Source organism: Podarcis liolepis (genome assembly GCF_965112155.1).
Source record: "Podarcis liolepis genome assembly, chromosome: 10".
Classification (NCBI taxonomy): domain Eukaryota; kingdom Metazoa; phylum Chordata; class Lepidosauria; order Squamata; family Lacertidae; genus Podarcis; species Podarcis liolepis.
Window position 1 is genome coordinate 28,328,651 of NC_139562.1, and position 27,426 is coordinate 28,356,076.

Genomic DNA, 27,426 nt, shown 5'->3' on the forward strand with positions numbered 1-27,426 from the left:
CAATAGCATGTTGTGTTTGCAGCTGTGCTAAGTGGTCAGATTGAGAGAGTCGGCATGCATTCAAGGAAAAGGGAAGTTCTAGTCCAGAGGAAGTGGGATTGAGCAATTAATAACAGACCATGCAAACTGCCTCGGCATGGTTTAGGAGCCACCCACATTTAAAAAAAAAAACCCAAACACCTTTCTTTTGAAGTGTGTTTCACTGATACTACCACAATGCAGTTTGAGTGGTGGATTCTCTGCAACAGAAGTACAACCTGGAAGGAAGATGGCTGTAAATAGCTCCCTTTAGGTACTGCATTGGATCACTGTCCTACTACCCATAAGCCTGCTAAATATTTCCTAGATGGAGGATTGAGGGCACTTTTCCCAGGAGGATTTTATTTATTAATTCCACAGCGCCCTCAAGTGTGCTAAGCGCTCCAGAGAGAGAGAGAGAGTGCGCACAGGTATAAAGAGATATTTTCTTCAGCAGTTTTTAATGTTATGGAAGAGAAGAGGATTTTTTCTTTTCTTTTTGGTGTTGCTGCTTGAATAACCTTTGGCAAGCACTCTTGCCAGCATGAGTGTGCTGAAAGCTTCCCTCTCCTAATTGCAAAAGCACTGGCACTTATAATCCATGCAAATTTAATTCCGCAACCAATTAGCATTCCTTTCTGCCTTGGACAGAGGCGATGCTTGCTGAAAACCCAAGAGATAAGAGAGAATGCATTCTTTTACAGCTAAATACAACCAAACTCACTTAAGATGCTAGAAAGAGGAAGCTGGCAGGGGCAAAGGACAGCTGGTTCTTATCAAGCCACACTTTGAAGCTGCACATGCAGGGGAATAGTGGGGGGGGGGGGGCAGGGGGTTGTGGCCCCGGTCGTGGAATTTTGAGGGGATGCGAGCCAGGCACCCCCCCACAAGCACCAGCTTCCGTGGGGATCCCCATCCTTCACAACTTGCTGCCAGGGGTTTCTGGGCACCAGAGCCCAGCCCAGCTTAGCCACCAAATCCCCAGCCCCCTTCTCACTCGGGGCACTTCCTGGATGGTGAGTTAGGTGGGCAAAGGGTGAACCCAGCCCAGCCCAGCCCGGTTCTCCTCTCCACAAGCATCAGGTTAATTTGTCCACCAAGGGCTGCGTTGGCTAGTTGGGCTTCCCCCTGCACAACCGGGCAGGTGGTGCAGTGCAGCCCTGCTTGGCCCCGGTCAGGGCAGGGGCGGGTTCGCCCCAGTGGGGTAGACGTCCAGAGCCCACTTCAGCAGAATGAACAGGAGAGCCACAAAACACAGTAAGGCAGGTTTGTCCCATATTGTAGTAAGGGAAGCATAACACAGCATCGTCTAAAGATCCCCACTGATCATTCAGTCAACAAGAAAAACCTCTAGGTTTTAGCACATTGTGTTAAGAGCTTTTCAAGTTCATTTAAGCTTTAAAATGCCGTGAAATTACATCTCTTAAGGGCCACACCATTAATGGATGTACTATTCAAAAATATTTGTGTTGCTACAGTGTGGTATCCTATCCTATGGTCACTAACAGTTGGCAGGATGCAGCTGCTTCCCTGACCTCCCATCACTGACATTGCTGAGGCTTACCAAGAGAGGAAAGGGCAAAGCAGCAGCAAGGTCAGCACAGTGCAAATGCATTGGCAGAACCAGTCCAGGGCTCCTGCCAGTATGTTTGCACTGCACTGGCCTTGCTGCCACCTTCTTCCCCCTCCTAGTAATGCTGGTGCTGCCATGTTGGGTTAGCACCACCATCATCCTGACCTGCCAACTGCTACTGCCTGTGATTTGTTCCAGCTTCACCCCAACCTTGAATCTGGGTGGCTGTTGGCAGAGTGGTTTGTATGAGCCCCAGACCTTTCTGCTCAGTGAGATGGAGTCTATGGAACTGAAGCTAAATGACATCATATGAGTGGTCCCTGGTTCCCCACTTGTAGTTACTATGCACACACAGTCTTTTATTTCCATGTTGTCTCCAAGTGGAATGTGATAGGAAGAGAAGAGTGGCAAGAAGTGCTCATTTGCCAGCCCCCAAAACATGTCACACTTTGTCAGAAGACGCAGGAAAGTTGTGCAATCTGTATAACAATGGAAACAGAACAACTTCCTCTTCCATCCCAGAATCGATTTTGAAAGGAGGCAGCATATGAGAAAAGGAAACCGAGACGAAATTCTCAAGAACAGTCTCGATTCACCCAGGCTATTTGAAGACCAAAGAATGGGAGATCTCCTTTATCTCTGAAGAAGACCAAGAGGCTTAAGCCTCCCTTGGCTCCAGAGGAATCCATTACATCTCTTGCTTCAGGTAAGGAAACTATCTCTCTAGAGACGAGGAGAATTAAATGACAAAATCATTGGATTTTGGGGTGGGAAAGAAAGGGCATTTCCCATGCATTTGATGAACTGAACATTGTTATAGGATAGCCTCCCCAAACCTGGTTCCTTCCAGATGTTTTGGACTACAACTCTCATCAGTGCCAATTGGGGAAGGCTAGGATAGCAGATCATTATACTCAGGAAAATGGAAGCTCCCTGCTTTGCTCTTTCAGGTACAGGAGACAGGGGAGGAAAAGCAGGAGAAAAACACTCTTTCCTGAGATAAAGCACAGTCTTTCTCTCTCTGAAATGGAAGGCGGAGCCTTTCATAGGAGCAACCAGCATACTTGGTCCCATTTGTTCTACCCTGAAGCCTTTCCCTTGAGCTGATGATCAGAGGCACCTGCCTGGCAGTTCTTTGCCCTTGAGAAGTGCTCCTCAGTGGGCTGCTGGTGCGGTCAGGCACAATGCACACTTTTTCAACCTTTTGTTGTGCCCTAATCTGGCAGATAGGGACGCGGGTAGCACTGTGGTCTAAAGCACTGAACCTAGGGCTTGCCGATCGAAGGTCAGCGGTTTGAATCCCCATGACGGGGTGAGCTCCCGTTGCTTGGTCCCTGCTCCTGCCAACCTAGCAGTTCGAAAGCATCTCAAAGTGCAAGTAGATAAATAGGTACCACTCTGGCGGGAAGGTAAATGGCGTTTCCATGTGCTGCTCTGGTTTTGGCAGAAGTGGCTTAATCATGTTGGCCACATGACCCAGAAAAACTGTCTGCAGAAGTGGACAAACGCCGGCTCCCTTGGCCTATAAAGTTAAATGAGTGCTGCAACCCCAGAGTCATTTGCGACTGGACTTAACTGTCAGGGGTCCTTTACCTTTACCTTTTTTTAATCTGACAGATGGAAAAAGGTGTCTTTCAAAAATTATTCTTAACCCCCCCCCCAAAAAAAATCACCCTTGGCTATTTTGTCTACCATGAAACATTCTTGAAACATTGCCTCTGGTTGAAGCTTGCTCTTGCACAATTCCATAGACTTTTTTTTAAAAAAAGATGCATGTGCGCAGGTGAAAAATACCTGCGTACAACACATAGTACAAATGCACCCCCTCAAGCCCTGCCTGCTAATGTGAATGTGAAACATTGAGACTGGTTTTGGAGCCATGAAATTGAAAGCACTCATATGTGTACAATGGGGGGGGGATGATACACACACGTATTCCTGTGGACACAGCTATAGTCAATGGCCAGGGAATTGGTACCCTGCCCTAAAAAGAAAGGGATGGAGAAGAGACATAAAACAGCAGGGGGATGAGGCAGATGGACCAGAAGGTAGGCAGGTGGTGGTGTGTAATGTTGTGAATCCATTCATGTCATGCAGATTGCTGCAACCTTTTCCTAATAAAAGTATCATTCGCCAAATAAGACCCATTTTACACTCCTATGGAGCATATTAGAGAAGTGTCTCTTTCCTGGTCCCTCTTTCCTTGGAACGTAACTGTGTTTTCAGGGCAATAAGAATTCATCCTGGTAAGCTTGTGGGTTGTTTACATGTCTTCTCATTAGCCATTTGTTGATGCCACAACCTTGATGCACCTTCCAAGCAGCAAGAAGTCCAGTTTTCATTTGTTGTGCTAGGATGACAGAGAACTTTAATCTACTTTAATCATGCAAACTAAAATTCCTGCATGCCTTTGAATCCCCATCCCCATGAAAAATGCTACAGACTGGAAGCATCCAGAGTTTGGAAAGTGAAGTCAAGGGTAACAAATCTCCATAAACTCACAGTTAAACTGTAGGTCTGTAAGTCAAACAAGCCAATTGCTTGAGTTCTGAGAATGGTTTAACAATTGATCCCTCTCCCTCTTCCCAGGGAACACTGGGAATTGTAGTTCCATGTGGGGAGATGGTTCCCCCCCCCCACAACTCTGAGCACCCTTAACCAGCTACAGTTCCCGTGATTCTTCGGGGAAGCTGCTAAAGTGGCGTAAGTGTGCTTTAAATGTACAGTGCAGATACAGCTAGGCAAATAAAATGTCAGCAGGAGATGTGATCGTGGGTCACCCACATCATGACTAATGTGATCTTGAGTGATCACAGGATTCTTTCCTCTCATCCCCACACATAGAAGTTTCTCCGTGAGATGTGGCGAGAGTGAGAGTCCTTGTTTTAGCTCTGTAGACCAGTTTCGGTCTGACCTGAAAAGAAACTGGAGCAGTTCTTTCTGGAGGTCATAATGATGAATCAGAGCAGTTGGGGCCCAAGGCATTTCAGCACCTGAGGTAAAATGCCCTGCTGCCTCCGTGATGGGGGTGCAAACTCCATAAGCAGTTCCCCCTGCCAGGCAGGCGGTACATGCTTCCAGATCTACTCCCCGCCGGTGGCAAAGCTGGGTGGCAGAACGCCCCCACCCTTTTGCTGACCTGGCAGGAGGGGAGATATTCCTCAGAGCTTTGCCACCAGCCCCTCTGCTCCTAGAGACAGGGGAGACCAGAGGCAAAGCTGGGCAGCAGAATGGGGGTGATATCATTTGGGGCATGCCTCCTGAGGCAGCTGCCTCATCCAGCCTCATGGGTGAGCCGGCTCTGAATCAGTCTTACATTAGAATGTAAGAATAGCATTGCTGGACCAGGCCAGTGGCTCATCTAATCCAGCTAGCTGTTCATACAGTGGCCAACCAGATGGCCGTAGGGAGCCTGCAAGCAGGACTTGTGGTTTCCAGAAACTGATAATGCCTCTGATAGCAGAGGAAGAACATAGCCATCATGCTTAGTAGCCCTTGATGAACGTGGTTATCCTGCCCTTTATTTGTGCTGACTTCGCTAGACGGTTTTAAAAGTCAGCGGTGGTTTGGCACCAGGGGCTTTCAGAGTGTCTTCTGGGGAATCCTAGCATTCCTTGAAAGCTGATCATGGTTTCTTGATTGAGAAGAGCAGATGAGCTTCCCTGACAGGTAACTTTCCTACCGCTTTCAAGCTTCACCTATCATACAATTACAGCAGAGGGTTCTCTGTTTGCTCAGAGAGGGCAAAACGGATGGCAAGTGCTGTACTTGGACTGGGCTGTTTGCTTATTCCAGCAGCCCTTCCCAACCTGGTGCCCTCTAAATATTTGTTAGACTACAACTCCCTTCTCTCCTGGTCATTGGCCATGCTGGCTGAGGTTGATGGGAGTTGTTGACCAAGACGCCTGGAGAGCAGCAGGTTGGTGAAGTCTGCCCCAAAACAAATAAGAGTTTGGGGCAGATATCAGACAAGGCAATGTAGGTGAGTGGGGGTTCATTGAACATAACAGATTTGGAGTTAAGTGGGAAGAGAGAAGTATCCTTGATTTACACTTTTACTCCCACCTTCAGCAGGTAACCCAGGAAGAGCTGCAACGTGAACAGGTACCAAGAAGTTGGGCATCAGACAGCGGTCAGCCCAAGGAGTAGGACAATTATTCAAGGATAAACAGAGACAAGAGGAACATGAGATTCTGCAGGGTGGCCTTGGCTTTGAGCCTCTTGTCTTATGTTGTTGAAGCTCAGCGTGAGTTTTGTATTCATTGTCTCACTCTTCCCTCTCTCTTTTTTCTATTCTCCTTTAATTTATTTTCTTTTTCCATGCTCCTCTGATGCCGAGTGTTCTGTTACACCCTAGTGAAAAGGTTGCAAATCTTTGGAGGCCTCCGAGAACATCTGGAATTTTGAGAGCAAAAGCTGTGAGCACCATCAACTCTGGTTGATTCTTTCCCCTTCCCATCCCCCACCAACAGATTGAAAAAGAGAAAGCACACACATATACACATAGAGAGAAGGAGAAGGAGAAGGAGAAGGAGAAGGAGAAGGAGAAGGAGAAGGAGAAAGAGAAAGAGAAAGAGAAAGAGAAAGAGAAAGAGAAAGAGAAAGAGAAGACAGAGAGAGAGAGAGAGAGAGAGAGAGAGAGAGAGAGAGAGAGAGAGTCTTTACCTTTCCATGAGATCTAGGTAAAAGTTGAAGCCAGTAGAATTAAAATGGATCTTTGTGAATTTGCATGATTTTACATAATATCCCATTGACCAGCACATCAAATTTAAGCAGGGGTCACCAACTTTTGGGGGTCTTCTGGGAACATTTGCAAGCCAGAGAACCCATTGTGGTTACCACAAAACAAAGCACGTCCTTTGTAGGCACATGGACATCTGCAAGCACCATGTTGGCAACCACTGTGTTACACCAGGAGATGGAACCAGTAGGGTGGACAAGGCTATGAAAATGAAGGGGTGGGGTTATTGAGAAAGCAGATGACGCAGTGGCTCCAATTGACTTCAGTAGACATAGGGGGCTTCTATGTGGTAGAGAGAGGAGGGAGGAGGCAAAACCCAAATCATATCTAGAGACATGGGAATCACCATGAGGAGATTTAGCTTGGACTCCTCATGTCATTCAAAGCATGCACCTTTTCCCCCCTCCCATACAAGGGAATGGATGGGATTTCCTACAGAGTAGAAATATAAATCACTGAACTGAGAGAAAATTTTGCAATTAGGAAGGGAGCAGAAATTCAATGTAGCCCACATTTAAGGTCGAACCTACCAAACCCACATTTTCTGAAACAACACGCAAACTGAAACACAGCCATTCTTCAAAATCTATACTTCTCCAAATTCTGCAATTGCAATTCTCCAGGAAAGTAATGTGCACAAAAAGTGGTAAAATATGTTCAGAGACAGCTATGTGTAGGTTCTCTTTAAGAATTTCTCTGAATCAACATGCAACATGATAAGAATCCATAGTCCTGAAGCAAACCTAAGATGAAAGAAATGAATTTTCTAATAAAGTGAAATTAATGGTTTTATGTTGGAGTCTCCCCTCCAGAGTTCTTGCTTTCAAAGAGGATCATCTTAAGGACAGTTACAGAGTGACCTGATACCAGGGAGATTTATAAAAACAATCCAGAAATCCAAGTTGATTACCCATGGTCTGAATCAAGATTATGAATTTTCATCATATGGCATGTGTTAAATAGTGTACCAATGTCCAGTTGTTTGTGTTCTCAGCAGTAAAAGATCTGTAGTCACCAATGAAACTATTTTGCTAGCCAGTTCTTCCTTCTGCTCCTCTCCATCTCTACAATCATTTAGGAATTTAGGATTATACTTCATACTTTACATGAAATTGACTCTAGTCCCTGAAAGCTCATGCCACAATAAATGTGTTGTACTTTCAAAGTGCCACAAGACCCTCCATTCTCAAGACTATGAGGCTAAGAGGAACATTTATGTTCCTTAAATCCATGAACAACCACCAAGAGATTACAGAATGTATTATTCATTAACCGTTTGTTCCCTGCTTCTTTGGTTCTTCCCCAATACCAGTTTATATTCTTATGAATTTTTCCTTTCCTTTGCAGAGAAGTCACCTATGGAAACTCTTGACTGCTTCAGTGACTATGTGTCACACACAGCCTGCACCTGGAATGAAAGCCGGGATGCAAGGAACTTTGTCAAGATGAAGCTTCTTCATAGCGACATATATCAGTGAGTGCCTAACCTCTAATCCCTGAGGATAGGGAACCTGCGGCCCTCCAGTTATTGCTGTACTCCAACTCCCAACAGCCTCAGTCAGCATGGCCAATGGCCAGGGATGATGGGAGTTGGTCCAAAAGCACCTGGGGTGGGGAACAGGTACCCACCCTTGTCTTATCCATTGCAGAATAATGAAAAAATAATGCTGGAGGCTGCTGGGCCTAAGGGTGGAGATGCTTGAGGAACTGGATCTTTGCAAATCCCAATATGAACAGGCCTGATCTCTGCCTCCCAGACTCCCAGGTGTATGGATTCATTCACTTAGTTATCAACCAGTTGTTGTTTTTTGCACTTTCCAAGTGCTCCTGTGCAGTTCTCGGCTCAAAAACTCTTTTCAAAAATTCTATATTTTGAGAGAGAGGGAGAAAGAAAGAAAGAAAGAAAGAAAGAAAGAAAGAAAGAAAGAAAGAAAGAAAGGAAGGTTTCAAAATGCGCATTTTAGATAAATCCAAACTAATGGGTTCAAATTGCAAGAAATGGGGCTGAAACTAAACACTGAGAAGGGATTTCCTTGTGGTGCTCACAGTGGAACAGGCTGACTTCGAAGGTAGTGTGTTCTCCTTCCTTAGGAGTTCTAAAGGAGTGGCTGGCTGGATGCTGTGTAGCAGCAAATTCCCTGCATCAGCTGGCAGTTGGACTTGACTCCTTGAGTCCTCTTCCAACTGCAGGCTTCCAAAATACATTTTAAAATGTGTAATTCAATACATATTCTTCAAGGAAGGAAGGAAAGAAGGTGTGGATGAATGCAGAATTGGGATAGGGCAGACCGATGGGTAAATACATGTGAAAATGGCATGGACCAGAAGTAGACAGATTCACCCATCCCTCAGGTTGCTTTCACAGAAAGAGCGCCTCCTCCTTGCCACAGTCTCCTGCCCTGCAACTCATTAAACAAATTGTCTGTTTAATGAGCATGCCTTTTAATGAACATGCTGAGGATGGGAGGAGAGGCAGCAGATGCAATCATGCTCCCCTCTGCACATTCTTTGTAATGTGCGGAAAAGGGCTACGGTCGCTTTATGGGAGAGGAAAAAATAACAAGGGGACGGTTTTGTTAGGCGTGGGGGGCACTTCTCCAGAAGATGAAGTGGTGATGTTTCTTTCCATTTTCCATCTTCCTCTTCTGTGTTCCTTTGAAAGAGGAACTGAACCTTAACTTAGCCTGACAAAGGGGAAAAAAGGAAGGAGTGGTTAAGAGTAAGAGGAGGTGGAGGCCAGCAGGATACAGAGGCATGAAAATGACAGTCAGTGTGGTGTGGTGGTTAGAGGAAAGGACTGGGAGCTCTGGGAGACCAGAGCTCAAATCTCCACTCACCCACAAAGCTCACTGAGCGGCATGGCCGTAGCCAGGATTTATTTGGGGGAGGGGGCAGGCTTTATGCTGTAGGGGCAGAACTGAGTTATCTGTGATGCAATTGGTCAGTTAGTTAAATATTATTTACTTGATTTGGAGGGGCAGCTGCTCTCCTGCACCCCCTGGCTACATCCATGCTGAGTGCCCTTGGTTCCAGTCATTGTTGCTCAGCCTAACCTACCTCTCAAGATGGTTGGGAGGATAAAACAGGGAGGTGATGAGAGCAATGCATGACACCTTGAACTCCTTTGGCAGGCGCCTTCAGTGTACTCTCTTACCAACCTTTTCCAGCTAAACAATGTTTTTCTGGCCAGATCTCACAAGCAGAGAATTGTGCCCCATGTTAATTAAGGACAGCAGCAGAGGTGTAGCGATCTGGAGTCACAGGGGTTTGAAGAACCATTACTATTTCTGCAGCAGGGGCCCTGAAAGCTCCTTGCCTTCAGGGTCCCAGAGCCACCCTATCAGCACGAAAGGGGAAGTTTTTAGTCACTGAGAAGATGTCTTCTTGTCCTTTGTGCTGATTGGAGCCAATAAGAGTGAAAGGAGGTGAATCTGCCATTGAGGATTGGCTCCTAAGGTCACTCTGGAGAAGGCGAATAGTAGCTCTGTATGTTCGAAATACCAGTATAAAGTAAGCGGCACATAAGCGGCACACAAAACACTGGTCTACTACGAGAATTGGCAGCATAGGTTCATTTTTTCAGTACCTGTATGTTTGAAAGTCAAGGATTTAGAAACACGAAAAGCACACCATCCCTTAGTTTCAAGAGAAAGGTGTGCAAGTTTTGTTACACACAACGGAACTTCAAGCAGAACAAAACTTAAGTCTCTCTGAAATAAGATATTGGAACACTCAAAATCATTTGTAGATCTAGCTGAAAGGCAGCACATGGAGATCTGCATTGATCATTATAATGCATCCGTAATTATTATTATTATTGTATAATTATAAGATTGTATATCTTAGAAGGTTATATCACCTTAGAATGGGGCATGGCTGTGACTATCATGAAGGAACACTGTTCTGGGCAGGAGGAAATGCCTTTTCTATGTTTGAAACATTGGGGCAGGATGTCTATAGTCCCAAGATCCCCCCTCAGTCCTGTTAGCTTACATGGCCCGTCTTTTTTATAGAGCTGTAACAAGCATTGTGTATCATCAGACTCATTCTCTGGGACTCTGGGTTGTGAATGAATGCTTGTAGAATTAACAACTTTGCCGTTACCAGTAAATAAAATGAGGCTTTCTGGTGCTTATAGGAATAACCTCACACAGATGACATGTCATTCCAAAGAAGAAGAATCACAGATACATTGGAGCTGCCGCAAAAACCAGACAATTTTCAATGTCTGGTTGAATAATATCTTCATTTTCAAACCAGATCAGGAACTGAAAGTCCAGGTGAATGTCAGCCTCTTTGATAATGGTATGTACTCACATCTCCCAGAAATGTGAAAGGTCGACTCATGCAATTTGTCTAACAACAACAACAATAATTTATTTCTACCCCACCCATCTGGCTGGGTTTCCTCAGCCACTCTGGGCAGCTCTCAACAGAATATTAAAAACATGATAAAACATCAAACATTATGGTACCACTGAAAAGCACAGGGTGTAGCAACCTTGCTGAAACTAAATAGATCTGTGCCTTGATGGGAGACCACCCAAGAGCTCTGTGTATCAGCCTTAAATCCCATGGAATAAAGGTGGGAGTGCGAAATAGCATTACAACAACATTTGTTGAGCTTTTTAAAGAATTGCTCCCCACAGAAATTGTTGGGTTTAACTTACATTTACACTTAGGTGTTGAGGACACATGAGAGAACAGTGACTGTGGTCAAACATCAAAGAAACAAGTTCTCCATTATTATTGGCATCTCCTTTCCTGGGCTGTCAACCTGTTGCCCCAGATGACTGAGACTACAACATGCAGCAGGAGCAGCAGCAGCAACAACAGATAGCATGAGAGCTGAGGCATAATTTGATGAAGTGAACATGCATGAGGCCCAACCATTTTGCCTGGCATTCTTAGAATCATTAAAATTAAATGCAAATTTTATGCAACGATTTTATGCAAAGTTTATTGCAAATGGTATACTTTTCATTTTGTCACATGGATGACAAATCTATACAGGTGTTAAATCACTCTGCCTTTCATATCTGAAGGCCAGATGAAAAATAAATCCAGAAAGCTGAAATATATGTCAGGGACATTGTAAAGTAAGTTACAAAGCAATAAAGGTTGTCTGCCAACTTTTAAGTTCACAACATATGAACAGGAACATAACACCAGGTAGACTTGTTGTGTCCAAATATATTTATACCTGATTTAGACCTCCTGGGCAGCTCCCAACAGGCCTGGGCAGGCTGGGTCTTCCTGTCATATACCTGCTGGGGTTGACAAGGCATCTGACCCTCACCTGAATCTCATAGCTCTCCTGACGAGTGCTTTGGTCTGCCCACCAGATACTAGGCACTCTACTATTCAAATTGGGCCCCAGTGTTTTTGTTACAGTCCCCTTCTCAATTAAGCAATCAATTTTAATCTAGAATTTAAATTCTCAAAACGTTCTTGTTTGTTAATTCGAGCAAGTAAACTACTACTCTCACTTCATTACAAACAGTATTTCTACCTGCAACACACTTGAGCAAACCTGCTCCTCTTCCTTTCATAGATATTTTGTTGCCATTTGCAGCTGTAGCTGACTCTGATTAGTTATCATTTAACTCTTGGGGGAAATAATTAGCATCACACGTCATGGGCATGGAAGTTGCTGAACCAATTAACCAACTAGAAGGATTACTGTTAATAGCACCAGTTTTCCTATAACTTGATATTGCTGGATAGTTTTGATGGAACTTTTCTTTATTAGTGCCACTTTGTGTTGTACGATTCCTTGCAAATGAAGGAAAACAACTTTTCTGCTTGTATATGTTGATAATATAATTTTGGTTACTGAGGACAAACAAGATTGTACAAAAATGAGGTTGGGTGCAGGCCTGGCCAGGACATAGGTGTCCTGACTGTGACAAAGATGACCTGTGTGCTTGCTTGATTAACAGCTGTTGGGAATTTCAAGGTCCCTGCTCTCCCTTCTTATGGTCTTTGTAGTGGACCTGGAGACTCCAATAGAGAGCATTCCATGTCAACAAGGAGGGCAAGTGGGCACCCTATCAAATGACAGGGTAGGAGCTACACAGCACAGGGCCTTTTCACTGGTGGTGCCCATTGTATGCCTTGCTCTTGTCAGACCTGCTCTCTTTTGGCCTGTATTTTGGAGCCTTATAATTTAGGAAGACTTTAGAAGAACTGGTTGACAAGTCTCATCAGTCACTGACGTATGAGCGGATTTTATTTGCTGCTATTCTGGGCTTCTGGTGCACCAGTGTTTACACCAGCGTAATAGAGTTGGCCAGGATGCCAGAAGGGATACAATTTACGAGCTTTCTCCATTATCTGCACAGCAGGGGGTGTTCAGTCAACAGTGCAAAGGCTGAGCTGAAGCATTCCCTATTGGTTACCTGCTTTCAGCAATAGGGGTCACTGTTTGGTAGTACCCAATTGGTTAGCTGTCAGATTCTAGAGCTCCCTATTGGTCGCTCTTAGGTAATTCACAAAGTACAGAGTCCATTCTTAAAACATAGTGTTAATTCCTAAAGCAGTAACATAAATCTCTATTGCTACATATTTGGTGTATATTTCAGCGGTTGAATGTACAGGTTTACGGCCATGCTGTAGTGTAGTGCTTAAGCAACTGTGAATAAAAGGTGGCTGGGCTCATTGTCTCAGGGTTTGGGGGGGGGAAGAGGTGACAAAACTTATTTCCAATAAGTGTCCCCCTTTTATTTCCATAACAAGTCCTTGAGTCTGTACTCTGAATAGTGACACCAGGGACCTAGAAGGTGCAGGGCTTGTCAGTCCAACCCCTGCACAGTCTCATCAGGGCTGACCTTAAGGCAATTGGAGCAATTTGGCCAAATTGAGCCCCATGTGCCGCTCCTAAGGGGGCCCCTGCAGCAGGGCAATCTAGATGGATTTTATTTATATCTATAAGATTTTGCAGACTTTGGCTGTGAACTGGGGCCCTACATACACACACACACACACACACACACACACACACACACACACACAAAATCAAGTTGCACCCCACTGCTTCAAATTGGGCCCCACTGGCTAGCCCTGAGTCTCATAGTTGCTGGGCCTGAGTTGCCTTGCCTTTGCATGATGTCTTGGGTTTACAATTTTGGGAGGGGGAGAGTGTTGCACTGGGGAGAGGGCAGGCTGGTGAAGCCCCCTAGACTTAGAGGCCCGAGTTGCCCTGCCCTTGCATGAAGTCATGGGTTTGCAATTTTTGGAGTGGGGAGACTGGCTGGTGAGGCCCCCTAGATTTAGAGGCCCTAGGCTTCAGCCTACCTAGCCTATACATAAATATGGCACTGGGTCAAGGCGGCCGCCGCCCCTCTGCCACCGCCATTGCTGCAGCATCAACACCCTGAACATGTATTTATTTATTTATTTAGCCCCCCCCCCCCGCTGACCAAATTAGGCAACCCAAGGAGTGACGCAGCCCCTGGACAGGACTTTGGACATGCCTGGTCTAGGTTAATGTATGGTGACCCCTCTAGCCCCCACCGTAACCTTCCCACATCACCATCAGGATGAAAAAAAAATAGATTTGGGGGGGCTCATTTTAAATCTGAATGTGCTGAGAGCCCAAGTAGACTTTTGATGAAGATATGGCATTCTGAGTCTGTGATGAACATTGAAATCGGGGATGGAGAACCTTTAGTGGCAAGGATGTTATTGGACTCCAACTCCCATCAGCCTCAGCCAGCAAGAAAGGGGAGCTTAAATATTTCCATCCTTCTGATTCTTCTCACCCTGAATTATTTTCTCTCAGTTGTTAAGAATGTACTTCTTCCCTCTAAGTCATGCCCTCACACTGTTTTGGAGATGTTCAGTAGAGATGCATGCTCCTAGAAGTTGATGTCAGTCTTCCCCTAAATATCCTGTACTGCAGTGTGCCAAATCTCATATGGAGGATGCGGTAGTGGGCTTAATTTAGTCCAATCTTGGTGGTCTAGGGCAGTCACTGATGGTGATGTGGAAAGGTTAGGATGGGGTCTAGAGGGGTCAGAACAAGCAGTGTCCCATCTAGGCCACAGGTAGCCAACGTAGTGCCATCCAGATGTTAGACTCCAGCTCCCATCATCCCTAGCCATTGGCTATGCTGGCTGAGGCTGATGAGACTTAGAGTCCAACAACATCTGGCAGGCACCACGTTGGCAACCTCTGAAGCAAGTGGAGTCACTTTCAGGAAATCATTTGGTTCAGGAAAGTGCAGCAGAGGGCATTCAGGTTCGTGTACAGCATGTGCCCAGCCTCCCTCCCCAAACCAATAACAGGTCCACTTAGGCACAAACTCAGTGGCTTGGAAAGAGCAGAATCCAGGCCAGGTGCTATTACAAGGAAAAGGATTAGCAACAATCAGTCCAGTCCAAGAGCAAGGACCAAAGTTCAAGAGTTTGAGATTAGCAGTAGGAATTCCAAGGCTGCACGGGAGTTGCAAAGTTGTTGATAACTGAGGCAGCCTGACATTGGGAAACCAATTAATGCACATAATGTGCTAGAACGTCTATGCCTTCGTTCATTCCACAGGAGATAGCATTGAACCTCTCATTTTTTTGTAATTTAGCAGTTTCACATTGTCATCTCTTTGCGATGTAAAAATATTTGAAATATCATTAAGTTAGACTTCTAAAGCTGACACAATCAGTGTTTTGTTGGTGAAGACATCGGATCTATAGACCTTGGGCCTTGACTGAATGTCAACTAAACCATCTTTATTGCTTTCTTGAATTGATCCACAAGCTGCAATCTTAAGCACACCTCCAGGGTGGGAAATTCCACTGAAACCAATTGCCTCCTGTTCCAGTTAAGAGTGGATAGGTCCAAGGTGCAAGAAATGAAGATTTATTTGTTATAGTTTGTTAGATGCTTTATAAAGCAACTTGTCTAAGCATTGTACGGATCAGTTAAAACACCTGTACAATGCTTGTAGGACAATTGCACAGTAAATCTTAAAACTCCAAGAGCCAAGCAGAAGACAGGGAATAAAATCAGGTGGTCTTAAAAGACTTGGGGAGAAGGAAAGGTTTTTAGCCTGACACTGAAAAAGTAACAACATAGATGGTAAGTGACTTTCCCTATGGGGAGTGTTCCATAGCCAGAGGGCCACCACCAAAAAGGCCCCCCTCTGAACTCAGATTGAAGGAATGCATAGAGAAAGACATTCTTAGATACAGTTAGCAGGAGGTAGATACAAGAAGAGGCCTTCTGTCATGTACCACGCAGGTACCATAGGCAAATCTGTACCTTTCCACCTGAGCAAAGATTAACCTGTATTTTTCTTTATTCACCCTTCCAGTACGACCTCCTACACCCCAGGTTCGAGATGTTGTTGTCACAGAGGATGGTGACTACCTATTGGCTTGGGAAGCAGGGGGTGGAACAAATAAAAGACATTGGCTGGATGGAGTCCTGGATTTTGAAGTGACCTACAAAAGGCGCTGGGAACTCTGGGAGGTATCTATGATCAACATAGCTATCACGTCAACATTTCTGCCTGCACTTAGTCATGCAATGAATATTATTATTATTATTAGAAAAAACTACCACAAAATATTATTCTACACAAGAAGTGTATTCGATACCATTAGTAGAAGTGCTGACTGATTTTCAAAAATTAAGAGTTTTAAATGGAGTACAGAAGGTAGCACTATAGAATTCACTACCCCAAGATATAATGACCACCACCTTGGATGGCCTTAAAATGAGTTTAAACAATTTCAAAGAGGATAAAGCTATTAGTAGCTGCTAGGCATGATGTCTCTATACTCTCTCCAGTATCAGAGTTGATAGACCTCTGAATACCAGTTGCTGGAGAGAACAAGCGTTGGGAGTGCTGCTGTGATTAGCTCCCACTTTTGGCTTCCTATAGGCCCCAAAGCTGGCCCCTGTGAGAACGGGTGACTGGAGTATATAAAGTATATGATATATGGTGTCCCCCCGCTCGACTATGGAAATGTATTTATCTTTCTTTCCACCCTCTATGCAAATTTCTCTCTCTCCCTTGCTAGGATTCCACCTCTATCTTGGTGCCAAGCACCTCCAGATGCCTTTTCCTCCATGATGACCTTATGCCTGGGAGCCCCTATGTTGCTCGCGTTCGAAGCAAACCAAGACAAGGCAGTGGTCTTGTTGGTCATTACAGTAAATGGAGCCATGAAGTCTATTGGGAGACACCGAAAACATGGAAAGGTAATACTGCAAAGAGATGGTTTTTCCTTATGGTTATGGCTGTATGTTCTAAGGTGCTGGAAGAGCTGCATGCCAGTTGGATAAGATTTATGCTGGAAGATTAGCTCTGGATGAGTTGCACTCTGGATGCTCTTGCACATGCATATCTCATCGCTGTTCTTCTGTAGACACCCATGGTGTTGGGCAGCCTTTCCCAACTTGGTGCCCACCATCAGCTTTGTGTTTGTGATGCCATAAAGCAGCTTGTGAAGAAGCTTCAAGTTTTTCACTGAGATGAAGTGAAGATTTGAGACACACCCAGACATTTTGATCACTCTTGGAAAGAACTCCATGATGCTGGTGATTCACCTCTAAACATGATGGAACGTCTGTTGGAGTTAACCTGTACCTGTCATGACCCCAGAGTCCAGCAGCAATCAAGACTCAAGGTCATGGGCTGCAAAATCTACAGCTAAGGAGTCTGACCAAATGCAGAACTCTGAATCTGCTGCTGGAGATCAGGAGACACCTGAGCCAGAAGATCATAAGTCTCCAGAAGATGCTTATAATGACTCGGTCTGCTCTCAACCTTTCTTGGAGCAGGTCAGAAGCTGTAAACTCTGATCTGCCTTGTCCATGACATCCAGTATTGGACCAGGAGGTGATGGTACCTTCAGCTGTGCTCATTCTAAATAGACTTAAGCCTATTGGATACAAGGCTTCCCTCACATTTACTAACCCACTTCCCATCTTATTGTTCCATGCCCCTTAATTCAACAAGTGGTGAGGACTCCAGGGATGCACTGTGTACATAGTTTCTGTTTCCTTTGGAATTAATTCATTGGATGCTCCCTGACCTTTCGCCTTGATGTCTGTGTCTGGTCTAGCAATATTTGGAGGACCCAGGCTCCCCATTTCTGATCTACTCATTGGTGGCTTCCACAACACTAATGACAGTTAATTTGCACTGGTGTCTTCTCTGCAGGACAACCCCTATTTCTGTTTTGACCAGTAAAGTGTTTTGTGTTATATAGTTTGGTTTGTCTTCTTTGAGAAGCCTGATATTTAATGGATCCTCTTTTTCATTTCTAGTTGCACTTCTTCCCAAATCCCTCCGCAATGTTCCTTCCCTGTGTTAGATTTTGCCAAGCTCTGCATGACCCTAGACAGGGCTTATTCTTTCTGGTTTCTCCCATTAGATGATGAAGAAGCTCAGCCCAAGAACCTCCGCTGTCTATTTAATGGCATTGATCAGCTAAATTGCAGCTGGGAGGTGCGTCAAGAGGTCACCAGTTCAGTCTCATTCACACTCTTCTACAAAGCCAGCCCAGAAACAGGGTGAGATTTTCTGTATGAAGCAAAAATACCTCCAAATATCCTTGCCTTTTTTTTTAAAAAAAAAAACCTTAACTTCCTCTTGTTGTATCTTCCTTGTTCCTAGAGAGAAGGAATGCTCTCCAGTCCTTCAAATGGAACTGCCTTCCACCCGATATGTCCTGCAAAGCTGTTTGATCAATGTCACCAACCCCAAGAGGATAAGCCAATATCTCGTGACTGTGCAGCCAAAAGAGGAAGAGAAAGTGATGGAGGCAGCAAAACACAGTAAGGCCCATTTAGAGTCCACAAAGCTTAATTCTATGGGGCACATGCAGGCTCCTATGACTTTGCTTTGATTTGTGACTTACCTGGGCAATGTCACCTGTATGCAGTCATGAAGAAGCAAATGTGAGGATAAGATAAAATCACATGGCCGAACCCAGTGCCAGTGCCTCTTACAGGCAGACCAAGTGAGGGCCAAGACTCTGAAGGGAAAAGGTACAACAAACTTGTGGGAGCTGAGCAAGTCTAGATCTGGTCCATAGCTGAATGGAAGACCCTTGTCCCGTTACGGAGGGAACAAGGGTTATAATGACATAAAATGAACTAGCAGCCACTTGGGGTAGCACAATTCAAGAGACACTCCATAAGGAAAGAAGCACATCAGTCTGAGACTCTGAGGATGCTTTTGGTGTTGCCACTTCTCCAAGGAAGCTGGCAATGCATCCTAGTCCCTCAGTAAAGTCCTAGGGGCTCCTGGGGGTAAACTCCTGCTTTGCTTGGGCTCACCCTGACCTTACCCTCGCAAATACTCTTTAACAGGTTAACAAGAGATAGGTTTCTGTTCTTGATGCATCCTTTGTTTTCCAGTCAAGGCAGGCCCACCTTTCAAGCTGTCTGTGTCAACCCAGGACAACCAGGAGTACAGCCTCAAATGGGAAGTTAGGAATTCGACTCTGCGAATTCCAGAGACATATCAAATCTCATACTGGAAAACCGGAAAGCCTTCGGAGGTGAGCAGTAAATAAATTGCTCCCCCATAGTTTGAGAAAAGCAAAGTGTTATCTCCTCCCTCGTTTTTCTCCTCTTATCTCTTCTCAGGACCATTTGGGCAACAGTGATGACACATGGTTCACCTTCCCCTCAGAGTTGCTGGAACAGGACACAAGTTACACAGCAAAGGTGCGGGCAAAAGTCCGTGGTTACTCATATGATGGTCCATGGAGTGAATGGAGCAAGGAAATTGACTGGACAACACACAGGGGTAAGCCACAAATGGAGTTTCCAAACAAGGGCTCTAGTCCACCTTTCTTCTCTAGGGGAAAAGGTTCTATTGCTGTCTTCAGAAGGCGATATGCTGAAGGGGTGGTATGGACAGGCATGTGCTGAGCAGAGGCGTAGGAAGGGGGGTGCAGTGGGTGTGGTCTGCCCCAGGTGTCATGACAAAATGGCAGGCGAGTGGGCGGCACACCTCGTGCCTGGCGGCAGCAGCTCTTCTGACCCGGTGGCAGAGAGCAGCCCTCCTCAGCCGTGGCAAGGTGCATCCGGCCGCAGTAACTCCTGTGGAGAGCAGGAGAAAAGTGAGCAGCAGCTTCCCTGCCTCTCTCCTGTTAGAATTCCTGCTCCATGATTGCAGTCATTGGATTTTTGTCTATCACATGACGGTATATGTTTTGACTCCACAGATTGGGAAGTGACGGAAACAGGATGTTTGTGTTATTGTGTTCCGTGAAGTGGGAATATTGTCCTTTGTTCTTTTTCTCTTTGCTGCTTGATGCTAGAGAGAGAGGGAGTCATGTTGCAGTGCTCTGTGTGTGTTTATATGTAAATAAGGTAGATTAGCCAAAATGCTGAGTTGCTGAGGTCTGTTACGCAAACTGTGCAAACTCTGCAGATCCCTAAGTGTGCCAGTGTCAGTTAGCATCGGTCGCTGTGATCTTCGGGCAGAAGAAAGCTTTTGAAGCTCCCGAACAATCAACCAGAAGGCAGAAAACATGCCAGTTGAGCATGTGTCTCTGCCAGGGTCCTACTCAAGTGTATGCCGAGCTCCTGACATCTCCTACCCTGAACTGTGGCACGTGGGAGGGCACCCTCCATGCCACGCCCCCCTCGGAAGCACACCCCGCCCTGGGCAGTGCGTGCATATGCTCTGCCGCTGATGCTGAGGGCACATTACAGTAGCTCAGTCCGGAAGTCTGCTTGGCATGCATCTAATGTTTTCCCAGGGTGTGACATCTTAAGAACACTTGAAGCAAAGGCAACGCTGCTTTGATTTCAAAGTCAGTTTTCAAATTTGAAGTGCAATTTGCTTTAACTTTCCTTTCAGTTGATCTCTCAGCATTCTGATGATGTTGCAATCTTCTGTTTGGTTTCAGTTGTGCCTCCTTGGAGCATTATACTGATTGCAGCAGTCTCTGTCATTGTGATGATGGCAGGCATGTGCTTTTGCCATAGTTATCTTCTCAGGTAAGCATGTGTTGCAAATGGGTTGGGCATCTGGATACATTGGCACACAATAGTGAAGTGGAGGGTGGGAACTGGCTGCAAGGGGTTGCAGAGCTCTCAAGTGGTGGATGTTGCCATATAGTCCATGCCACAGTCCATGGCATACAGCTGCTCGTCATGTGGACTGGGTATTGTCTTTTTACCCACACCTCTATAAATATTCCAGAACATACATTTGCATTGGTGATGCATTGCACATGGACAGCTCACAATTTGTTAACATCCACAAAGAGGAGTGTTCTCCATCCTTTCTGCATCTGAAATATGTATATACATGCAGGCTACGCTGGGTGGCATAGTGTCATGGCAGTGTTATTATTATTTGTCATGTACAAAGTGCATAGAATTTATTCTGTGCTGTGTGCAGATTAAAAACATTGTGGTTCCTGCCCACAAGCATACAATCCAAAAGCATGACACAAAAGGGTTAAGGGGTGAGGAGGGAAGAGGAAAACAAGGAAACTCGGGTGTCAGTTCTAAAAGTGATATACTCATTTTTATAAGGGTTGAAGGGGGTGAGGGTATTCCAAAAATCCTTACCCTCTTTGTGCATGGCAAAATGTGTGTGTGTGTGTGTGTGTGTGTGTGTGTGTGTGTGTTGGGGTGTTGTTGCTGCTGAACAGTCTCTGGCTAGGGTGGAATTCTCCAGCAGTTTTGGAGAAGGCTGCAAAAGAAACTTTCAGAACCTTTCTCATAAATTTCTCGTCTGTTAATGCCACTGTTTGAAGGGAGCAGTGAGCTGAAAGACAAGAAGTGGAAGGTGCAGAGGCCAAGCCCACTGTTTCTTTCGACAATATTAAAATAGCATGAAACAAAATTAAAAGTGGATCTGCAAATTGTGCCCCAAATTCTCTCTCCTATTCCCAGGATGCAAAATTGGGAGTGGGGAAGTCGGCTGACCTAAAGAAAATTTGGGTTTTCTGAGAATTTTCTTACCTCCCCCCCATCAACGTAGTATTGTGGACAATTTCAGTCTCCTGTTGAAGAATGTTCAGCCAAATTTCAGTCCACATCTAATGTGCATAATGAGTAGCTTGAATGGAAACTGTTGTTGGGAGGGGGGAGCCAAACTGACTTGGTCTCTAACCCAAGCTAATTGAGAGGTCCAGGCTGTCTCATCTCTCATTCTGCTGCTTCCAGGTGAAATGGAGACTTTAAATGACTAAGAATCTGCTGACCACATGCTCTCAGCACTGCCAGATTTGCCTGGTTGCTTAGCTGGCAGCAACCAAATGTCATCTATTATTTTAGACATCCCCTCAACATCTGGAATAAAGACCATGCATCACCGTGGTTGAAACAGCATGTGGAAAACACTTGAAAACACTTTTGGTGGCAACAGCAGTAATGTGGAGATCCTTCTAACGTGGTGGTGCTGGTTCAAGCAGTGAACAATCCTATGGATGCCACATTGAGCAGCTTCCATTCAGAAGCTGTTTCATGCGGCATTTGTTGAAGTATAGATGGACTGATGTTTGCCAACGACAGAGAGCAAGTGGAAACTCTTCTTGGTCTGACTGACGTTGCTTTAATGTCTTCATTACAGGAAGAGCAAGAATTGGAAGGAAGCCATCCCACACCCTCCCAAGACGCTTCTTCTCCCAAACCTTTTCCTGGTGAGAGAGATTTCCTTTAGACTGGAATTAGCATCTCTGCTTCTGCCTTGCAAAAGTATACTGGGCTTCTTTGCTTGAAGGCATTCCTTCTGATACTTTTTTGTATTAAACCATCTTCCATGAGATACTTCAGCACTGTGTGTTTGGCCTTGGTCATGGGCCAAGGACATTAAGGCTCTCCCATGTGGGTGACCAATTTCAGGTCCATGTCACTTCTGACTGATTCACCCCAAGTCTGCTTCATTCCATTTCCACATTAAAAAAAATATCCACATGAACAACTGCATTTAAATCCATATTTTCAAAACCATGCATTTAAAACTCTCTTATGCTACTTTAAACAGTCATGGCTTACCTCAAAGAATCTTGGGAACTCTAGTTTGGTAAGGGTGCTTATAATTCTTAGGAGAAATCTCTCAGAGCTATAATTCCCAGCACCTTGAACTAACTACAGTTCCCAGGAGTCTTTGGGGGAAACCATGACTGTTAAAGTGATATATAAAAGTGCTTTCAATGTATGGTGTACATGTTGTTTTGAAAAAGGAAAGATATCTTGATATTTTTTTGAGCCAAGATCTGCACTGGAACAGTCTGAAAATGTGAAACGTAGGAAATTCCCTTCTATTAGAGTCAAACCATTGATCCACCTAACTGATACACAAGGTAGGATCTGAATGAAGATGAGACCAGCTGTGTATGGGCATTAAACCAGCACACAGGTGCCCATGAGAAAGCAGGAATATGCAGATGCCCTGCATTACTAACGCACTTGGGACATGGTCTCATCCGCAAACACCCTGTGCTTAACTGCCCTTGTATCCTTTCAGAGACTAGAGTTGCTAAATGGCTCAGAGGACAGTAGTAGCCAGAGCTCTAGGGAGCAAGTGAACAGCTGTACATTGGAAAGGTGAGTACAACTAAACGAAGGACACACTGCTTGTCCAAGGCATTCTCAGAAAACTAGCTGGTATGTTTCCAGGCCCTGTATACACTAAGGCAGCAATCCTATACACATTTATCTGCGAGTAAGCGCTGTTTAACTCAGCGGGGTTTCCTCTGAGCAGGGGGCAAAGAATTGTACTGGTTTCTGTCACTCTAATTAGTTCCTTCCTGTTCACTAGCAAGCCAACAATGGCTCGGAAAGTGGGCACATAGACCATTGGTCCATCTAGTTCAGTATTGTCTACACTAATTGTCAAGCAGCCCCCACCCACTTCGTTTCAGGCAGGGGACAATCTCAGCCCTACCTGGAGATGTTGGGGGCAGGGGTGGCTGCTGAGCCAAGGGGGCAAAATCTCAAAGCCTAGTAAGCAAGGTGTTGGGCTGTGGGAAGGAGGTGTTGGGCTCTGACAGGGTCTTAGAGTCTTCCCAGCTCCTTCTGAAAGCCTAGTTGGTGCTTTCCCAGCTTTGGGAAGGAGGTAGGAGGGCTCTAGGACCATGCCAGAGCCCTTACACCTCTTTCCAGAGCCACGCACTGCCTTACCCACTTTTGGGAAGACAATGCGAGGACTGGGTGTTTGTACACCAAATTTTGGTCTCGCACGGGGTGCCATAGTACCCAAGTCAGCCACTAGCTGGGGATTGAACTTGGGACCTTCTGCATGCAAAACAGATGCTCTGGCTCTGAGCTATGGCCTGATAAGACAGGTTTCCTGATCCCAGCATCTTCAGATGAATGCCTCCTCAGATTTCCCTCTCAACAGAGTTGGTGCATGGGAGGACGCTGAGGTGGGACTTGCATGTATGCCCCTGCCCACTCCCCACAGTTAGCCTTCACACACTCAGGCAAATGCTTGAGTAGGGGTATTGTCTCGGAGTAACCTGTTTTGGTGGGAAGATCTCTCTTTACTTACTAACATTCTCCACTTATTTCCTCTGCTGCAGCCAGAGGCTGGTTAGTCACCCAGAGCATCTTGAAGCCTCCAGTTCAGGGAAAACAACACCACATTCCACTGCCTTCCAGCATGTGAAAGGAACAGAACTTCCTGTGGCCAATGCCAGACAATTTTTGGATCAGCCTGACAAGCCACTCTGTAGCCACAAGGCTCGGAGGTTTGATTTTGATGGCCCATACTTACTCTTCCCACCAGAGTCCTCTTCTCCTGAGAACCAGAAGGACTTGGAAGTTGCCTCTTTGGAAAAGAAGGAGACGCCTGTGGCTCTGCAATTTGTGGGACTGCCTCATTGCTCTAGTTTCCAGCAGGTTCTACCTGTGGGGAAAGAGGAAGAGCCGCCACTGTCTCCTGTCCTTGTCCAAGAGCAGGAGAAGCAACAACTTCTTCAAAGGCAAGAAAGCCGAGTGGCAAGTGACAGGTTGGAGAAGGAGGCAAATAAAGGTTTGAGGTCACAAAGGCTTACTAGCACGAAGAACCACGGTCAAAATGAGTCCTTAGACTACATTGCCACAGAAGATCTATCATTAAGTAAAGAGAGGGACTTCTTGCTCCCCTCACCTCTGTTGACTTCAAAGGATGGAAGCCTTCTCTGTTCTGGGATGGCCACAGCTGCCTCTCAATTGACCCCAACCAGGGATGATATATCAAGCTCACAGCTGGACCAGAAGAAGGAAGCAGGTCCTGTGCACCCAGCTAATGCTCCAGTCGTGTCCCAGGACTCATTTAGTGACTATGTCACTAGCATGCCCCAAACCCCAAGATCTGTGCCAAAGGAAGGGCTTCCTTTCTCCCCAGATGAGCCTAAATACAAGGGCTTCCTTTTATTCCAACCTGGTGGCAACAGTAGCCCAGTTTTATTAAGCCAGATAGGTGAATACTGTTTCTTCCCTGGCTCCAAGACCATGGCGGAAGCCTCTAAGAGTCAAGCAGGATCTGTACACCAGCAACTATCAGAAGTTATTCAGAAAGGCACCAAGCCTCTCTGTGAGGACAAGCATCTTGGGAACAAGCTGCAGAGCACCCCTGCCCTCTCCCAAGACTTGAGAGTGGGCATGCCTCACGGACATACATGAACACCATTCTGTTGTCTTTCCTTTTGTCACTAGTATTGAGCTTTCTTCCCATTGTAAAAAGCAGAGGGGGGATGTGCTTGTGTGTGGTCCCTTCCAAGTCTACAATTCTTTGGTTCTGTAGGAATGGCAGCAGGGACAAGAGCCCCCTCCTCTCACAGCACAGACCTGTTTGCCCTAAAAAGGGATAAATCTGTCTGTTTCAGTGTCTGCCCAGTTCTCATTTCCCCCCAGTCTTCAGTTCTCCACAGCTTCATATCAACATGTGATTTATTTAGGTATTTTTTAAATGTCCTCGGGAAAATTCACCAGCATACAAATTCTCTCCCCCCCCAATACAGTATACACATTTTTATGCCATTTTCCCTAATACACACATTTTTGCAGAGCATTCTGTTTGTTATTTTCAGATAGATAGATAGATAGATAGATAGATAGATAGATAGATAGATAGACAGACAGACAGAAGGATAGCTGTATTTCAGTTTTCGTATTGTTCTGGAAAGTGTGGATTAAGTACATTTGCTTTTAAAGGTGAATTGAATTTCTCTCTTCCCCCCGCCCTGCTGCCCCATCTCCCTCTCCTTTCATGTCAGCTATTTATGTATTTATTTTTAAAAAGCAAGCCTGTCAACGCCAAATATTAATAGTGCCATATCTAGTTTGGCGAAATATTATTGTGTGTCAGAAAATGTATAGCAGAACAAATAAACATTCAGGGACTTGTCCTGCCCACTGAATTCCCAAACATACAAACCCCGTAGGATAGAAAAGATAAAAAGTTTCTCTCTCTCTTCCTACCACAAACTGGAGCCTCTCTGGGGGAAATTTTTGTCTTTAATTCTGGCCGCTCGGCTTTATGTTGTTGCATGACACCTCAACTTCTGACTGGTGAGAGATTCCAGGGGTTCCAGGCACTATATACCCAGGGCTCAGTCTCTTTGGAATGAGGAACAGTGGAGACTGCAGTGTCTTTAGGATATATGGTTTATTTATAAATATATACAGTGCTCTCTTTTTTCAGAAAATAAGGTGCCAGTCCTCATCTGTAGGAGCATTGCTGGTTGTTCCCCAAGATGGCAAGTTAGAGCTGGCATTGCAGGACATTGGACCAGATGGGGTCTCTTCCAACTTTACAATTCTATGATCCTATGAGGCTCATTTGCCAAAAGCAAGAAACTAAGCATGTAGTGTCTTCGGCTCAGTATTGTGGCATATCTGCCCATAGAGATTCCAAAGGTGTCTACTGTTTCAACTTTTAAACACCTCCTGAAAACTTTTCTATTTCTTCTGGATTGTGCAGGCAGTTAAAAGTACATCTTTCCATAATAGGGATCTGATTTCTGATTTCAATATTTTTCTGTCATTTTTATTGTATGGTTTTATGTATAATTGTTGTAAGCCACTCAGGTTTTTTTTAATGAATAGTTGTATATAAATATTTTTATGAATAAATAATAAATGCTGGGCTAATTCTCTGTCATCTGCCAGAGCTAACCCTCAGTGTTACCAAACAGAACAATTAAAAGGTCCTTTGGTAAGATTGATCATGTTATTATTTCTGCTTCTTTTATTATTTCTGCCCCAAACTTCTTAATTTGGGGGGAACACCCATAAGATGTGTTGCATCCCATTACTTTCTCTCAACTTTTCTGGGGAAAATGTTGATGTCTTTCACTCGAGGGCTTCAATTTTCTTTAAAGTATTTACAAATCTAAATATGTTCAGACCTACATTGCCCATCACTATAATGCTTTTTGTAATATTATTTTTAATTTGGAAGATGTAAATCATCTCCAAAGTAAAGCTTTGGAGAGATTATATCTATCTCTCTCTCTATATATATATATCTATAACAGAAATTAAATGATGCCATATTAACCATGGAATGCTTAGATAAACATTAAACCAAACATTTACTTACCCAGCTATATCAGCTATTAAATGATGCAATATGTGATTAAGCTATTAAGTGATTGAATGATCACTAATTAATCATATTTAAGTGAACATTCGGGGAAAGCAAAATAATAATCTATATTTGCTTGTAATATTTTTTGAAACAGATTACAATTTGAAAAGAAGGTTATGACTTTTGAATAAACATTCACAAACTTTTTATTGATAATAATTAGCTAAATAGTTTGAGGATCTATACAACTTTGTAACATGCAGAAAACAGCAGTCTCCAAAGACTGGAACTGAGGGAAGTCGGGGGTGGGGGCAGGTGGGTTTCGTGTGGGAGGCGGGAGGGAGGAAAAATGGGGGGGGGGACAAGGATGATATGTTTTTGGATAATATGTCTTGTTTTAATTTTGAATAAAAATATTTTAAAAAAGAAAAGAAAAGAAGGTTATGTGCCTGCCACAGTTAAGCACTTTAAACACATATTGAATAGACTTAAATGTGCTTCATTTTGGCTAGGTCATTTTCTGAAGCCAAGGAATATTAAGGGTTATAACAGAGGATTCTGACGGAAGCAATGTGTTTTCTTTATTGAATCCTACAA

The 27,426-nt window shown here is 44.7% G+C and overlaps 1 protein-coding gene and 1 long non-coding RNA gene across 3 annotated transcripts; one reads left to right on the forward strand and one right to left on the reverse strand.

The window, feature by feature from the left end:
• Positions 1 to 1,948: 1,948 nt before the first annotated feature.
• Positions 1,949 to 5,798, reverse strand: LOC310687385. The gene is made up of 2 exons (XR_014516393.1): positions 5,657 to 5,798; positions 1,949 to 2,291 (listed from the first exon to the last, which is right to left on the reverse strand). It is a non-coding gene; the product is annotated as an uncharacterized lncRNA (long non-coding RNA).
• CSF2RB (colony stimulating factor 2 receptor subunit beta) lies at positions 5,697 to 26,464 on the forward strand. Of its 2 annotated transcripts, XM_083462300.1 has the most exons (13): positions 5,697 to 5,837; positions 7,680 to 7,806; positions 10,471 to 10,637; positions 15,643 to 15,800; positions 16,355 to 16,535; positions 17,714 to 17,852; positions 17,956 to 18,116; positions 18,702 to 18,844; positions 18,933 to 19,095; positions 20,207 to 20,297; positions 21,883 to 21,952; positions 22,780 to 22,859; positions 23,837 to 26,464. In XM_083462300.1, exons 1-13 carry the CDS (start codon positions 5,777 to 5,779, stop codon positions 24,918 to 24,920), a joined length of 2,625 nt encoding a protein of 874 aa, XP_083318426.1. In that variant the 5' UTR covers positions 5,697 to 5,776; the 3' UTR covers positions 24,921 to 26,464. The 2 variants fall into 2 exon arrangements, with proteins under 2 accessions (XP_083318426.1, XP_083318425.1); XM_083462299.1 differs by lacking the exon at positions 5,697 to 5,837 and having other exon boundaries at positions 7,116 to 7,806.
• The last annotated feature ends 962 nt before the right edge of the window (positions 26,465 to 27,426 follow it).

What these genes read in the sequence shown, in the direction of transcription:
- CSF2RB (XM_083462299.1), top strand. Translation starts at nt 7,589, where the DNA reads ATGTATTATTCATTAACCGTTTGTTCCCTGCTTCTTTGGTTCTTCCCC. An exon ending in GACACCGAAAACATGGAAAG is followed by an intron (nt 16,536 to 17,713) that starts GTAATACTGCAA and finishes TTCTCCCATTAG; the next exon opens with ATGATGAAGAAGCTCAGCCC. An exon ending in AACAGCTGTACATTGGAAAG is followed by an intron (nt 22,860 to 23,836) that starts GTGAGTACAACT and finishes CCTCTGCTGCAG; the next exon opens with CCAGAGGCTGGTTAGTCACC.